This window comes from Eurosta solidaginis, chromosome 5 (genome assembly GCF_040869045.1).
Source record: "Eurosta solidaginis isolate ZX-2024a chromosome 5, ASM4086904v1, whole genome shotgun sequence".
NCBI lineage: Eukaryota > Metazoa > Arthropoda > Insecta > Diptera > Tephritidae > Eurosta > Eurosta solidaginis.
The window spans coordinates 193,905,221-193,921,799 of record NC_090323.1 but is presented as its reverse complement, the minus strand read 5'-3'; the positions used below and the strand labels follow the sequence as shown (position 1 = coordinate 193,921,799).

At 38.2% G+C, this 16,579-nt stretch overlaps 1 protein-coding gene across 4 annotated transcripts in view; it reads right to left on the bottom strand.

The window, feature by feature from the left end:
* fng (Fringe glycosyltransferase) overlaps positions 1–16,579 on the bottom strand; it is a 285,500-nt gene that overhangs the window by 204,899 nt on the left and 64,022 nt on the right. For all 4 annotated transcript variants that reach the window (XM_067787152.1, XM_067787153.1, XM_067787155.1 and 1 more), the window contains one exon: positions 7,727–8,404. In XM_067787152.1, the coding sequence (XP_067643253.1) occupies positions 7,727–8,404 (678 nt within the window). The remainder of the gene's footprint in view (positions 1–7,726; positions 8,405–16,579) is intronic.

Here is a 16,579-nt window from a genome sequence, read left to right as displayed (position 1 = left end):
TGCGAATTTCGAGAACCCTATAACTTGTACTTTGCTAGACGGTGTTTTGACTCTTTCATTTTACGTTAGACCTTTTTCTCAAATAAAAAGATTAACCGCAAAATCTTTTCTGGGAATAGTTTTTCTGCACGCCAAGTTTGGTCAGAAAAAATCTTTTCTGGAAATATTTCCTTCAGAGTCTGACAAAACGTCAGAGTACGACAAGAGAGAAGAGAAAAGATTTTGTGGTTAATCTTTTTATTTGAGAAAAAGGTCTAACGAATTTGAAAAAGTAGTGTTTCGAGTGCGTTTAACTTAGACCAGTTGTATAAATCACACAGTTTGAGACCTTAGCCAATTTTTTAAAAGTTTGAAAGCGTCATTTCGTTATTCTTTTCCGGATAAATTCGAAAGTATTTCAGGATTATTACAGAATAATTTTGGGACTGTTTTCGGAATTACTTTTGTGACTGCTTTTGCGATCAAATTTAGACAATTTCTAAACCATTTCGGTAATATCTGTAAATCATTTTGAATTTGGTTTGTGGACTATTCCGGGGCCATCTTGGTAACGTTTTGGGACTCTTTTAAAAACATTTTGGGATCGGGTCTCGTTTTATATTAGGACTATGTGGGTCCGATTAACATTAAAACATTTTTGAAAAAGTGAACGTATTGGGCTTCAAACTTTAAAGAAATTATTACATTTAGCTCTACTAAAATAGCTTCTTAAAATAAAAACTTGCTAATCCATTTCTGAAATATCTGATATTTGAGTTTCGGAAACTTTTCACACTACGAACAGCATTGCTGCGAACGAACTACGAATGAACGCAAATTCAGTGCTGTTGCGGAAATAGTAGGATTGTGTGAGTCGTTAATCAACTGCTCTTTATATATTTGGCCAACGAATTCGTTTGTCGTGTCGTGTGTGTGGTAAGTGGTTAAGTGACTTACAACTGTCGGGGCTACCACATATATACATGGTGAGATTTTTTTAAATGCAAACAATGGCGAAAATATTGAGGTGAACTCAGTGTCCAGTTTAAATGAACTCGCGTTTGTACCAGGCAAATGAAAAACTCATTTTCACATGCTAATTAATATTTTGGTTTTCTTTTCGCGCTTCTCATGGGTTTCATCAGCCAATTCCCAGCGAACTGCCGTTTTGACAATCAATTTAATACGGATATCATTTTTAATTGGCTAAATTTATTTATTGAAGTTCGAGTAGTTCGTAAAAGTAGTTTGACTTTTGTATGTAGATAGCAAGCATAAGACACATCACAATGGCAGGACGCAAATGCTCTTTAGGTGTGACATGAAACTCTATTACAAACCTTTCTGCCACAAACTGTTTGCCGCATTAGACGTATGCAATTAGTCCTGCTATTGCCTTACATAACATGGCCGTAGTGGTGTGCACCTATTTTTCCGTTGTAAGATTCAAAGATGAATAAAAAGGGATAATATTTTACGCTTACACGTTATGAAAATTCGTTTCAGATGACACACTTAGAAGTAATGAAGTGATCGAGGGAGGTTTCATACCAAGTTTTAGAGTGCAAGGATTCCACAACCCCAACCACAACGTATGCAGAAGAGACAACAAATAGAGCGTAGATGACATTACACACACATTTACACAGCAACAAAGACAGCAGACAACATTACTCCCACATATACATAGAACAAAAAAGCGAATATGAGATGCAGAGATATGAGAGAAGTACCATGTAAGAAACTAATGGGAAGGCTGTTCGTCAAAATTCAATATCTTGGAAGAAATAGGAGAACGATGCCACTTAAAGTATATAGGAAGTGCAGTCTGGGTAAGAATTGAATTAGTTTGATTTTAACACTTTGTAAGTGAATTATGCGAATACTTTTAATTGTGAAGTTATATTGCCGTAGTAGTGCTGTAAAAAAAGAATTTTGCATACAGAACACTTGAGTTTATTTATTCGACGGTTCAGTGATTCGTATGATTAGTAGGCAAAGATTAATCGGGGATCCTTAAAATTCGCAATAACTGGTGTGGGAAGAATAATTGTGGAATAAACTCCAGAAGACAACAAGGGCATGGCCAAGTTGAGTGAATTGAAGATCCAGCAACTCAAAAAGGAGATGGAAGCCCGTGGATTGAATAAAACCCTCCATATAGATGAGCTACAGTCACCACTACAAGAAGCTATGAAATCAGAATTAATCAACGTGAAATAGTACCACTTTCATTCTGATGTGGAAGAGGCAAGCAGTGAAATGGAGGAAATGATAGAAACCTGCGGCAATTGTGGACACAAACGGCATATTTTCAGAACTGAATATAATTTCGTCACATATATCAGCAAATATGTCATCACAGCTCGAAGTACAGAAGACTTGAATAACATCCAGGAATGTCGTCACAATTTACATCTTGGATATGGTAAAACTATTAAACTCTCAAGGAGTCGAACACGTTGAATGAATGTGGCAGACACAAAATATACAAATTTGGGTGCATTGAAAATACTTTACAGCTATTTGCACAAAACGCAATGATTGGGGATATACTTTTTAAGGTAGTGTGCTTCAAGCGAATAGTCAGATATTTATCAAAACACCATAAATTCATATATGAGTATTACTTATTTACATAATACGAAGGGTGTTGTGTCTATGTTAAAGAGTAGAAAAATCCATTTGGAACTGGGAGGGACAACTGAATCAATTGCGGCCACAAGGGGCTGCCCACAAGGAGGTGTGCTCTCCCCTCTCCTGTGGACCCTGGTCATTGATGACCACCTTCAGTTAATGAAAACCAAGGGATTTGACACACAATGATATGCAGACGACCTAGTTATTTGCATCATAGGGATGCACGAAGATACAATAGCAGATCGCATGCAACAAGCCCTTTGCATCATAGAGACGTGGTGCGATACCAAAGGATTTTCTATAAATCATAACAAAACTGTTATAGTGCCTTTCACCCGGAGAAGGAAAGTATTCATCCCAGAACCATCCCTGGGTGGTACAAAAATACAATTCTCAATGGAGGCTAAATATCTAGGTGTCACACTGGTTAGGACCCTCACGTGGAATGCTCATTTGGATGCTATCCTAAACAAGGCAACAAGAGCTTTCTTCGCCTGTACTCGTCTCTGCGGCAAAACATGGGGGATTTGTCCAAAAATGGTGTATTGGACATTTAATACTGTCGTAAGGCCAATAGTCCCCTATGCTTCCCTAGTTTGGTGGCAGAAGGCCACGCAAAGATCGGCAACGGCTAAAGTAAGCAAACTGCATCGATTAATTTGCGTTGGCATAACGGGTGCGATGAGAACCGCCCCTGCTGACGCACTTAGTGCTTTAGTGGGAATACCTCCCTTCCCTATTCTGATAGAGAAAGAGGCAACACTTCCAAATATTTCTGAGTTGAAGGAAGGAAAAATGAAAGGGCATATGACAGTAATAAGAAAATTCATAGGAAATCCCTCATTACAACTGCGTGACGTAATGTCCCCTAAGCTCAGAATCTCACAGAACTTAGAAGTGTCCATTGTGGACAGGACCCACTGGGAAATAGGGAATCCTTATAACGACCCTGACTCAGAGGTCTGGTACACGAATGGAGAGAAATTCGATGACGGAAGAACGGGAGCTGGCATCTATGGGCCAAACTTCAAAAATCGATACCAATGGGATGTTACCCCACCATATTTCAGGCAGAAATTCATACAATAAAGGTCTGTGGTAGAGAATGTCTGCGGAGAGGCTCAAAATCGAAGAACATCTACATTATGTCGGACAGCCAGGCGGCACTGCGTGGCTTGCAATCCTACACAGTTACATCTAAGTTAGTGGATAAATGCACTGAAATCCTTAATGCCCTGGGAGCCAAAAACAAGGTTTTGTTGGGATGGGTTCCCGGACATCAGAGGCATGCAGGTAATGAACATGCAGATTACCTAGCAAAGCAGGGTGCTACATCAGCATTCTATGGTCCAGAGCCCTTTTGTGGACTCACAAAAGCACACACAAGGGAAATTATAAGTAACTGGGAAACTAAATAATTCATACGTTACTGGATTGATTGCCCAGGGCAAAGGCAGACCAAACTGTTTATACTTCCGGCAAAGAGAGTATCAGCCAAACTCATTAACCTAAGCAGGAATGACCTAAGAACTCTTACTGGGTAATACACGGGACACTGCGGTCTACGATATCACCTAAGTAAATTAAATCTATCTGATACCCAAATTTGTCGTTTCTGTAAGCTTGATGATGAAACGCCGGTTCACATTCTCTGCGAATGCGTCGCTCTAGCTAGGCGGTGGGACTCTTAATCCCTATGTGATATGGAGTAAAAAGCCTGAAGAGGTACTTAGATACATCAAGAGCCTCCAGATACAAAATTAAGCTGAAAGGTCTTGCACAATAGATCTGCAAAAAGGTCGCAGTGCTTCCAGACCTATCAATAATAATAATAATATTTACATAACGAACTTTATCGCGAATTCGACCACATATTATGGCTCATAAACTCATAGACAACTCATTCAAACAACCAATTGAGTATTAAAAGCTATTTGACAAGTCGAAGTAGGTATCTAATATTCAAATATTTATAATTTCTTAATCGTTGTCTTCTCAAATAAAACAAAAACAATGAAAAACTTGTTTTCCAGAGCGTCATAATTTATACCAAAAAGGTGGTATTCGTTTTCGTAATGTGATACAAGTTTAGTAAAAATATACAGTGACGGACATAAGTCTACATATACCACCAACTTTCGCTGTTTAGAAAAGACAGAAACATTGCGTAAACATGTGTAAATGCAATTTCGTTCTAACCCATTTATCGAGTGTGATGACTAGTAGCTAGGACGTACCTAATTATTTTCAAGCTTTTAGTATTATTATTACTTAATGTAAGTATTGTTTTCAATAAACCCGTTTAACTTAAAATTTTTTAAATTATTTTATTCATTTTATTTTTATCTTAAAAATCGCTTAGGTATGTACATCAGTTCACTAGATATATATATATCTTATACAGCCGATTATTTGGATATTACGAATGGGATACGATTATTGTTCAGCCCCATTCATGAAAGGTATGAAATCTCCGGCGCAGACGAAGACAGTCCCGCCTTTACTTGTTTTAGTTTATTTTAATTACAAGAAAGTTTAAAATAAAGCTGTATAATCACGTTTTTCAGATAAGTTATTAGTCTTTCAATCCAGCGGAAATAGAGGGCGGGCGTAAGTAGACTTTTGTGCGGCACTGTATAAACCTAAGCGTATTAACTATGAACATAAATGATCTACCACAAATATGCAGACAATAAAGGAAAAGCAAACTATTCTATAGAAATTTCGTGTGCTAACCAAAGCGGCTTTATATATATGCAATTTCACACTCAGAATTTCTTAAGTGAATAAATATACATATTATGAGCTTATATCATTTCTTATTGAAATTTAATTAAGTGAAAAGGAATTTTACTTCTCACTTCATAAATCAAAATAACGCATCTGTTTTGAATTATTGCTCTAAGTAGAATGCATTCACTTGCCTTCATTTTCCAAGCGATTAATAAATGGCGCTACAAATGTTTATAAACATGTTAACATACATACGAACATACATGTATACATATGTATTTGCATTGCGAAGCTATGCAACTGTTGCATGCATCATGAGACATATATGTATAATAAGACATAAAACCATATGTTTTTGGTGGTGTGGCAAATGCTCCCTATTTTAAAACACAGACATTATTCACCCAGCCACACTCAACCTAGACATTTATTTTAGTGTGAAGAGGGGCGTTTAAATAATGTCAATGTTGTGCGCAAACATTTATTTCTTCAACTGTTCTTAAAGGAGATTTATTTTAATTGTAAAGTGCACACACAGATCTTTAATTTCATTATGAGAATTTCGTCCCCCTTTTACTAGTTTTGAGATATTCAGTTCAGTTCGAAAGGTATTTTCATTTAAGGGGTGCAATGCGTGGGAAACTCACTTAAGGATGTCAAATGCATACTTCTACAAATATTTATAAATTGATAAGAATGAGTGCTTTTGTAAGTAAGTTTATGCTAGGAAAAATTTTAAGATTTATTTATATATAAGTATGTACATATGAAACATATGTAAAGCACACCCGCCCGTCCTTACTTAAATTTGGTTAAGGTTAATTATGTTGAAGTGGCCGATCAATGAGGTCCTAGTTTGCTAGAAAATTTTTAAATTGCTTTAAAGTATTTTTCCTTACCTTCCGCCCGTCGCCACTTTTTTTATCCCTCTTTCACCATTCTTTTCGTTCCCTTCCTTTTCCTTATCTCTCTTTCAGTTTCTCCTTCTGCTGGTCCTTCTCCGACTCCTTCTTATATTCTATTCATTTTAGTTATTTTTTCGGCTCTCTCAGTCTCCCTTCCTTTTCTTTTTTTTCCCTCTGGCTTTACACCCCTCTTTCCCCTCCCCCTTTTCATTCCACCACTGTCTTTCTCTCTGCTTGTCTTTTTCATTTTCACTCTCCTTAGACATCTCCCTCATCTTACCCTGACTTCTCCTTCTCGCACATAATAGTCATGATGCCTCAGTATCATCATTAATGAGAAGCGGAAATGCTCAGCGGAATCACTTCCCATTCAAAGAAAATGTAACTGCCCTACAATGGGAACAACAAAATTCGATGAAACATTATTTTGATCTGACGCTATACTGACGACAGTTACAGGGAGTAACTCAGTCCCTTTGCCCCTCCCGTTCGAATAATGTCGTTGTTCAAGTGAGGGTGTATTAAATACAACAATAAAGGAGCCTTTCTATGAAATAAGTTCTATAATAGGTTAAATCCTTGCTTGTCCGTAATAAACCCTTACAGATCTCGTATATCACGACACCTACAGAGCGATGTACATCACCTCTTCGCATGATATGTTAAACAAATGCAAGGAATACCATACGATGATCATGATTACAACACTTGAATGAACCTCTCCACTTAACCTCGCGTCTAAGTGTTGCTACAATAACAACCTGATAATATAACATCAAAGCTTTTCCACCACATTAACTACTCACAACATAAGTTGTGATTATTTTGGCCCTGGATAAGTCCTACAGATATCCAAGATAACCAAACAAATGTAAATTTTGTATAGGCTTAGAAATAGATAAACGGTAGTTGCAGTTAGCAATTGGCCGTGATGTTGACATGACCCAAGGCTCAGTTGACATTTGTCTTGAAACAGTTAAATACGATCGCGCGCTAATCCAGACATTCTCAGACTACCCTAAATACAGATAAAACTTTTGGGCTTGGAACCTTCATTGCCACTTGGGTATCGCAGTAAATTTTAGAGTCTGTAAGTGGACAATTTTCTTTATTTTGTGGCTTACACAATTCATCTTTCAGAGTTTAATTAAAGATGTAGAAACCTTAATGAAACAATTCGCTCATTTACAGCAAAACAGTTAAGGTCGCAAAGAGCAGACCACTCCACATAGAATACCTTAACCTCATTTACACCTCACAACATGCCTCAGAACAATTAGCGATCAGCAAAGCGATCTCGAAATGAAGCTTTGCTTACATTTTCCACCAGCACTTAAATTGCACAAATTAGCTAGTCAACGATAACAACATTGAGTTCACCAATTGATCTGCACTGATCACAGCGATCGTAAACATCAACTACAAATATATAGATACATTTTCTAACTCTCTCTTTCTTTTGCACTCACCTGATCTTTGGCTAGTTGAAACCACGTCTTAATGATCAACGCCAAACGTGTGTTGTGATAATTTTTTGTTGTCTTAACGCTAATGAAAATGTCATCGAGTTCAGTGATCGGTGGTTGTGGTGTTGCTGTAACAGCACGCTGCCACAAATCGTGCAACAATTCACCATTACGGCTACGTCGCGCCAAATCATCTAAGCGTGCTGCCGCTGTTGCATCTTCCTCATTGATTTCAATATCGGAAAAATTAAAACTTGTTATATCCTTGCGTATTATATAGGTTGTTTGTTGTTGTTGTTGTGTGTGATGATGTGTCGCTGGTGATGCTGGTACAAATAATGATGGTGGCGGTGCAGGAGCTACAGCTGATCTTGCATTTGCTGTTTGTTGTGTAGGTTGTTGTTTGTTTGTATGCGCTGCTACTCCTACCATGTCCTGTAAATTTTTTATATATTTACTTCGTTGTTGGTGCTTTTGTTGTTTATGTGCATGTTGTTTTTGTTCGTATTGGGATGTGAGTTGTTGTTGTTGTGCGTTAGTTGATTTATGCAGCGTTTTCAGTTTATGTGTTTGCAGCGCAGGTGCTGCGTGTACATTTGTTGAGGATAGAGTTAATGCAGCGGGCGCAGGCGCTGGAGCGGGTTGTGTGTCGAGTATGTAATGTTTTTGCTTTGGTAGTTGCTGTAAGAGAGTTTGAAAAAAGGAAAAGAGATTGCAAATTAAATATTGCTCAAAACTAATATACAGTCCTTCATATAATTATTCACTAATTTATTGGCGCTTCATTGTCCATACACTTTTGGTCATAAAATTTCTTAAAATGTTCACTTTGGTAGTGTGGACTTATTGCTAGTGATTATGTGATATCATACTGCAGAGCAAGTGATTTTAATATGGCGGGAGCCGAACAAAGCTGCGATATCGAAAAATATTTAAACATTTACCACTTGTTGTGGGCTTACATTGCAGCCCATCAACACAACATTTCGCTGCTTATCACAACACTGTTCAACAGAAATATTTCAACAGAACAGTCGTGGTATTTTTCTGAAAAGTCACATCGAACAGATCATTTGTTTCTCAAACCGGGTTTTGGCGCAGCACGTGAGAGGCTCATTTGTTCTCTAGGAATATGGGTACAGAATCCATAGAAACACGATATTGAATGCAAAGTATCGATTCCGTTCTCATAAAAGAACTCTATACTGAAAGTATCGGTACTAAATTTATAACACAAATGATCGGTTTAATAATGCAATACAACAGGTGAATGTCAAGTTCCAATTGAAGGATATGATTTATTCTAAAATTCTAGAGATCTTATTACTTCAAAAATTTAAATGAGATGTCTTGCTATGGTAACACAAAATTCCAAATCATCATAACCAGATAAGCAGGCTTTCGTGAACAACGCAATGTAAGCATTTATTATTGAAAGCGTGCATATTCAGGCTAAGTTTGGTTCCACTGTACGACCCTCATATAGACTTAATGAGCCCATAGTGTTACCAGAAGTTTAGTTAACGACCAACCTGAAAAAACCCCAAACAAAACATGGACCTATGTTACAAAACAACTCCGTCATCTTGGCAAATACTAGAAGCTTTCTAGGACCTATGCCACTTCCAGATCTGATAGCTGTGCCACTCCTTATTGATGAAATCTTAGTCTGACAAACGCAGGGCATAAGCACAAAACTTGCTCGATCGTTTCCTCCTCCAATCTGCACTTTCTAAATCTGCTATCACAGACTAAGTTTTATTGAAAAGCGTGTGACGTCAGAAGGCAGTATCCAGTCGAAATTCCTGTCGTGAGTCCACCGTGCTCTCTTCGTAGTGTTAAAAATAACTTTTTAGTCTAAGGATGTAAACCCTACACATGATCTTCGACACTTTACAGCCCCGCGCTTGGACCCACGCCTTTCCCGATTGGTCGATCATGTGCAACACTCGTTTTTTTCGCATAACGATCAATCTAGCAAGCTCATCCACTTTTTCATTCCTATCTATTCCCATAAGCCTTGGGACCCAATATAGATTGAAGCTTCTCGCTATCCCGATAATTTCCATGGGTTGCTTACACTGAAACGCACTTTTAGAAGTTATGATATGCTTGGCTGTCAATATAAATGTGGACGCGGTTGCAGTTTAAGCTTTTCTCTTCCAATGTTTCTATTGCTATGATTACTACATCAGTCTAAAGACCACTACAGTATTCTGGCAGCTTGTATGATGTGTGTTTTTTCCAAATCAGCACAGAATACCGCAAATTCTATTTCTTCAATTACGTTGGAATCATCGGTGTACATATATATCGCCTCGTCTGCCATTTGTGCACCCTTGCGCCAAATATCCATCTCTATTGTGGCTCTAAAAGCTCCTTCGTGCAGTATTTGATGACCATATATTACCAAAGCCATAGACTCCACCTACACCATAGCATTATTTTTCATACCTAAAGTGCCGTGTAGGCCTTTTGCAATCTCTCCTCCACGTTGAGCTTCCACGACAACGTACTGTCTAGAATGATTTCTAGATATTTTGTACAAGGTTTATCCTGTAAAGTCAACCCTCTAAGTTAAGGCTAGTCCAATTGTTGGAAGGCACTTTCCACTTATTACAACTGCAGCGTCATCTGCGTGCGCCGTAAGTTTGATGGGTCCCTCGTCCAACAGTTTACGCAGTGATAACCAGCGTGCATAACAGAGGTGATAATCCCTCCCCGCGGTGTGCCTTTGCCCACTGGTTTGGTGGCCTCATACAACAACGATTATAAAGTAATATTCCTGCAATTAAGCATGCAACCGATGCATCTCTTTAGGATTGGATGTACTTCAATGTACTTAAGACCCGCAATGATCGCCTGCTTAGAGACATTATTGAAAGCCTAGGCAATGTTTCAGAAGATTCCTCATGCATACTCCCTATATTACATGGCTTTCTCTATAACCACCCTATGCAGTGAAGTGTCTATCGACTTGCCTTTTGTGTACGCATGTTGTGTTGTGGAGAGCAGTTTCCCATCCACGTTGGACTTTATGTACACATCTGTCACATCTGTCAGCCTTTCAAAGGGTTTGAGCAGAAATTATGATAAGCTACTTGGCCTGTAGTCTTTAAGATCTTCCCCGCCTTTAGTAGGAAAACGACTCGGGCAGTTATCCAAGAGTACGGTACATGATTCAATCGTATGCACCCTTCGAATATCAAATATTTTAAGCCATTCCATGATCGCTCTATTCCCGTTTTTTGTCTGCTGGGTTTTCTGCATCATCTCCCTGTTCGAAATGTGTGTCGAAAAGCGTCTGTCTACTACATAACTGTTCTCCATTATATTTCCTTAATAGTCCCTGGAATATATTTCCCCTTACTGGGACGCAAGCGCTGGATCACTCGATGTCGTCACACAAATTTTCCCATGAGACTCTCATCGCCTTCCCTCTACTTGTTCCTGCACCGTCCGCTTACTGCTACCCCCGTCAGCCTAAACATTTCCTTAACCTTAGATAAATTAGCAGCTACCGTCGTAGAGCAATGTGTTCCTGAATGTTCACCATGGAACGAAGTACTACCCCATTTAGTACTATGTGACACAGTACGTATTTACTTAAATGGCTACATGTAGCAACAAATAAGCATTAACACATGAGTGGGCCGCATTTTACGATTTTTCTTTTGATTGCTGACAATCTTTCACTACGGCATTGCATGACAAAAGCTTCTGAGTTCATCATAACGAATTGTAAATTTATTTCGTAGAACTATTAGAGAAATCCTTTCTACAGTAGCTATGAAGCACACACATTTTAACGCCTCCGCACCACTTAAAGAAGATGCATATCATGGCGCATGCTGCATGCACTGGCAAAACAATAGATCATACCTACATAACCAAGAGTTCATGCTTAAAATGTTTATACAATTGATTTCTAGTGCGTTTACCTACACGATTCTTGAAAAACCCACACGCTTGTGCAATGCAAACGAGTCGTACTTAACTTAGGAACGAAAGATCTTTGCTGCAGATTATCGTGGTCCCACATGCGTCATACAAATTTAGTAGAGGATAGAGAACGTATGCTCATATGTTTGTAGATATGTATGATTGTTCAACTCTAAGACAATATGTTTTGAGTAGAGAAATACGAGATTGATGTTGAGTTTTTTGTTTATTACCTTTGTCTGCGTTGACAGACGTGACCAATGCTAATGGTTTTTGAATCTTTTCGTCCACTGTTGAGTTAGGGAAGGCGCTTTGGCGAATTTGTCTGTATGAGCATATGCTGGCTTTGTAGATATAATTTTGTCTTGCTGCTGAGTTTTATAAATCAGCCTTAATTTGAAAAATTCATTTCAGTTAATTTAAGCTAATGATAATTACTCTCTCACACACCCATGCCCTCTATCTATCCCTCTGCTACTCCCTACCCTACTCCCCACACTCTCCTGTTCTTCTCCGGAAGGACAAGTATCCCAAATATTAAAGAGATATCAAATTTCTAGCAAATCGCACGCCTGACCCACTTTCGGGAAAGATTAGTGACTCAAACATTAACCCAATCAAAGAGGTTCACCTCTACCTAATTTCAAGGAAATCGAAATTGGATTTTTAATAAAAATAGCTCAAGTCCTGATCCACTAGGGCAACAATCCTCTGTTATGCACTAATAGCACACTATCTTATAGGACGCCTCGTAGAAGGACTAGTCCCACCATTCGTCTAGTATTGGAGAAGTTGCAGAGGCGATGAGGAAGAGGAATGGATATGACATCTTCTCTGCAGCACATGCGCTCTTATTAGTAGCAGATGTCGCTGCTTGAACGCTCCGTTGAAGTCTTGTTCGGATTGTTGATCGTTTGAGTCGCGCAGGAGAGATTCGTTTCAAACATTACTCTCAATATCATTCAAAAACTTATATTTGAAGGAAAGTAGAGTGCAGCTTTCCTTATATACATTTTTGTTTAAGCTGCAGGGTTATGTGAGATTTTATTTTAATTTCCGTTTGATGAGCAGTGTTCAGATGGTACTTAGGGGAAAGATACCTGCGAAGACTCAACTTGTAACTGTGCTGTTTCGGTTCATAGAAGGGTGGTGAGAACTATGTGACCAATTCCCTAAACCAGAATGTTGTGTAACGGAGGCTACAAAATGATTCGCAAAGCAGGCCCCAACGCTTGCTTTTGTTTGGAGAATTGTTTTAGTCTTCAGAAACCACATCTTTTTCTTAAACAAATTGTTTTAACTTGATAATTGAAATTGAACAGCTTCAGGTAATTAAGGGGCTTGGGTTTTGACAATTGCAACGACCCCAACGCTTACGATTTAGGTTTGGGAAATGAAACTGTTTCAAACCTAAATGGTTACTTTAGTTTATTATCACATTTCTAACAGATCATATGACGTAGTACCTACAGATCTAGATGACTTCTGTCTCATTTTCATATTCCTCTTCTACTGCCTCTCTCACTTTCCTCAAGTGCTTTTAGCGTTGACAGTGAATTATTTATTTTCTCAAATATTGCGCATTGAAGAAGTTCATAATAAATACTTAGAGTTGTCGTTTTGGAATATGATTTACCCCAAGTAAATGGGTAGCCATGTCTTATCATCATGGCCTCTTTGACAATGGAGAGCAAAAGGCGAAACGTAAAAGCTATTGCCATTCGAAGTAATTTGCTTTGTTTTGTCTGGCCAAGTGTTGTTTACAACATTTACAAAACAGCAACGTTTGCTCATTTTAATATGTTTACATACATTCAAATATGTACTAACAATAACAACGAAAGCAATTAAAGCAACTTACAAAAACTGTAACTGTTTGACATTTTGTTGTTATGGATTCTTTTGCAGCTTTTTGTTTGTAGATGCCAGCAAGTACATGTGTACTTTTAATTTGTTGCTAGTACAATTAATGTTTTTGTTGTTTTTTGTGTTGTTTCTGGCACGTTGTATATATGTATTTAAATGGTTGACGTTTTTTGCTTATTTCGCCTTCATTTGAAGCTCAATGCAAACCTTCTACGGACAGCTGCATACCATCAGCAGTAGCAGCATCCGTAAGCAAATAAGGAAGCTTGAATTTGTACAACATTCTTGGCGACCTCCACAGCGTCGTTTTGATCTTGTATTGGGTTGCCCTCGTAGCCTCTTAAACAAACTTTATTTGTCGGCAACAAAAACGAGAAACCCAACGCCGCCTTATGGTAGCTCAAACTTTGACTTTGTTTGTTTCTTTGACCATTGTCTCTTTATTGTATTTACCTACTTGTGTTTATTAAAGTCTTGTGCATTTTTGTTGTTGTGTTTTTTTGTATACCCAACTGTAAATTAATGCGCAACAGTAAACAGAATCATAAATGAAGCCCAAATCGTAGCCGTACTCATAACCATAACTCTGACTCAACCCGTATTTATAACCGTAACAGAAATAGCGTACCTTCCAATAACCGTAACTGCAACAAGTTAACTTGAACTCACCCAAGGGTTGAAGTTAAACAGAGGCAACTATACCAGAGGCAAACGATACCGAGACGTCATTGTTATTTATTATATTTCGTTAAGATATCAATTCTTGTCCCCGAGTCATCGGCTTTCTATTGGTTTCTTATCGACGGGTTGTCGATGTGTGAGCGTTTTTATACTGAAGTTCTATTAGTCAAAATCGATAAAATATGGTAACCCTACGATAAGAAATCGATAATTTTTTGATACTAAATCGATAACTTTATATGAACATATCGATGATAAATAGACAACCTTTCGATAAGAAATCGATAGCACTATGGTTAAGGATCAAAAAACTATTTGATAATAAACAAATAATTTTTCTAAAACAAATCGATACGGTTTTTATATAAAATCGAAGGCATTTTGATAACTTTTTGGTAACACGTTGATAACTTTTCGATATTGTTTGATAGTTAGTATGTAAATTTTGGATAAAACACTTCCGTTTGATTCATAAAGCACATTGATTTCGATAATAATTCAATAAGACTCGATACAAAACCGATAATCTTTGCTATTGAAAGAAAATGTATATCAAATCGAAAAGTCGTATATGCCCCCAAAAATACACCCATGACATATATTTCCTTTCCTACCGGGAGCAAAGATGCTTACACAACGAAAATCTTACGGTAACCGTAATCTTAAATCTCAAAATAACCACGCCATTAAGTTAACTATCGAAGTGGTGCTATCCAGAGATAGACATTACTGTAACCCTAAATAAAGCCATAAGAAAAAAATAAACATAACCTCAGTTTTAACGCCAGCCCTAGATAATCCTAAACTGTTCTTACCGCACCTCCAACAGTAGCCAATACAGTAGTTCCGGCAGCAGTCACGGTTACAGTACGACTCCCATCGTCATGGCAATCCTTATCATAACAGTTTTTTCTTCCTCTTCTTCTCCTCCATCTCGTTTGACCTTGTCTTTTATACATATTTTTCTCCTTTTCCTATTCTTCCGATTTACCGCTCTTGTTTATCTGATTTGGTTTATGTCCTCTCGCGAAGGCTCTCACTTGCGATACCTTAAACCTAATCATGTAGCTTGCTGTATCCAAATGGGATGATAGGCCCTAATTTGTTCCGACTCCTACATTCTCGTTGGCGTACTCTGGTCATCGTGAGCAGAACAATGCATATAAACCAACTAGTGTGGAGTCTTGAACCACGCTAGTAGAGTGCCCGCAACAACATACTCAGTTCACGGTCTTGCAGTGACATCCGCTGCATTACTTTTAAGTTATTTGTGCTCAGGCCCACTAAGTCACATGGAGATTTTAATGCTGGGACAATGATTTAGAATTATTTTGTCTCATGACATTACTGGCGTGGCCATTTGAAAGAATTACACGCATTGTAAATCGCGTCCGAGCAAAAAGTGCTTTCTCCGATTCTCTAAGGTGGAAAAGCAAAAACTGGTTTTTCTGTGGGCATTTCCATTTAAACTCTGTGGGCAGTCTATAATTTCTGACTTTAAAATCACTGTCAGTAAATTTATTCCCAGGATCGTTGTAGGACAAGATCTAACCTAGCGCATCTCGGCCGACATCGAAACGTGGAAGCAGAGGACCTTTACGCAGAAAATGGCCAGCAAATCCTTAACTTTTAAGTCCCTAGACGGACTACTTCGATTGCTTAAGAGGTACGTAGTTATAACTTAAAATGCGAACAAAAGTGTAAATAGGACTGAGGAGATCCGCCTTGCTTTCAGATGAAAGGAAAACTGTAAGCCTCGGAGCTTCACCCATATTAGAGGAGATAATTACTTCTAAAATGAAGTCCTCTCCTATTTCTTGAGGGCACTATTCAGTCAGTTTGAGTTGAATGAACTTAATGACTTCTTGCTAGTATGAAAATCATGGATTAAGGCGGGCTAGATCGACAGGTTTAGCGTCGCTTATTCATATTTAACTAAAACAGAACATGTCTTGGTTTTTTGGAATTCTGGCACAATTTCACTCTGATCTGATCAAGTCGGCATTGGTTTTTCCGAGTCTTCAGTTCGAATAACCCGAAACATCACATGAAAATAGATGGGAACTGAAATGATGTTTGCGAAATAAAAAAGGCAAATGCTCGATTCGACCATGTGGTTAAAGGCTTCGGAAAGTAGAACAGTTTTATTTATACTCCAACTTTCTACGTGGTATATAAAGTTCGATTTTAACTGAAAATATACCTCCACTGGTTGTTTCTATGCTAACTTGGTTAGCTGAATTCAACTTGTTGCGTGGCTGCGGCGTCTTTGCCCCATCAATGCGGTTTGTATTAATGCTGCAAGCCATTAGCTCAAACTATTGGTGTCTACAGCTCGTTGTTGACCGATAACTGAAGTAAATTCAT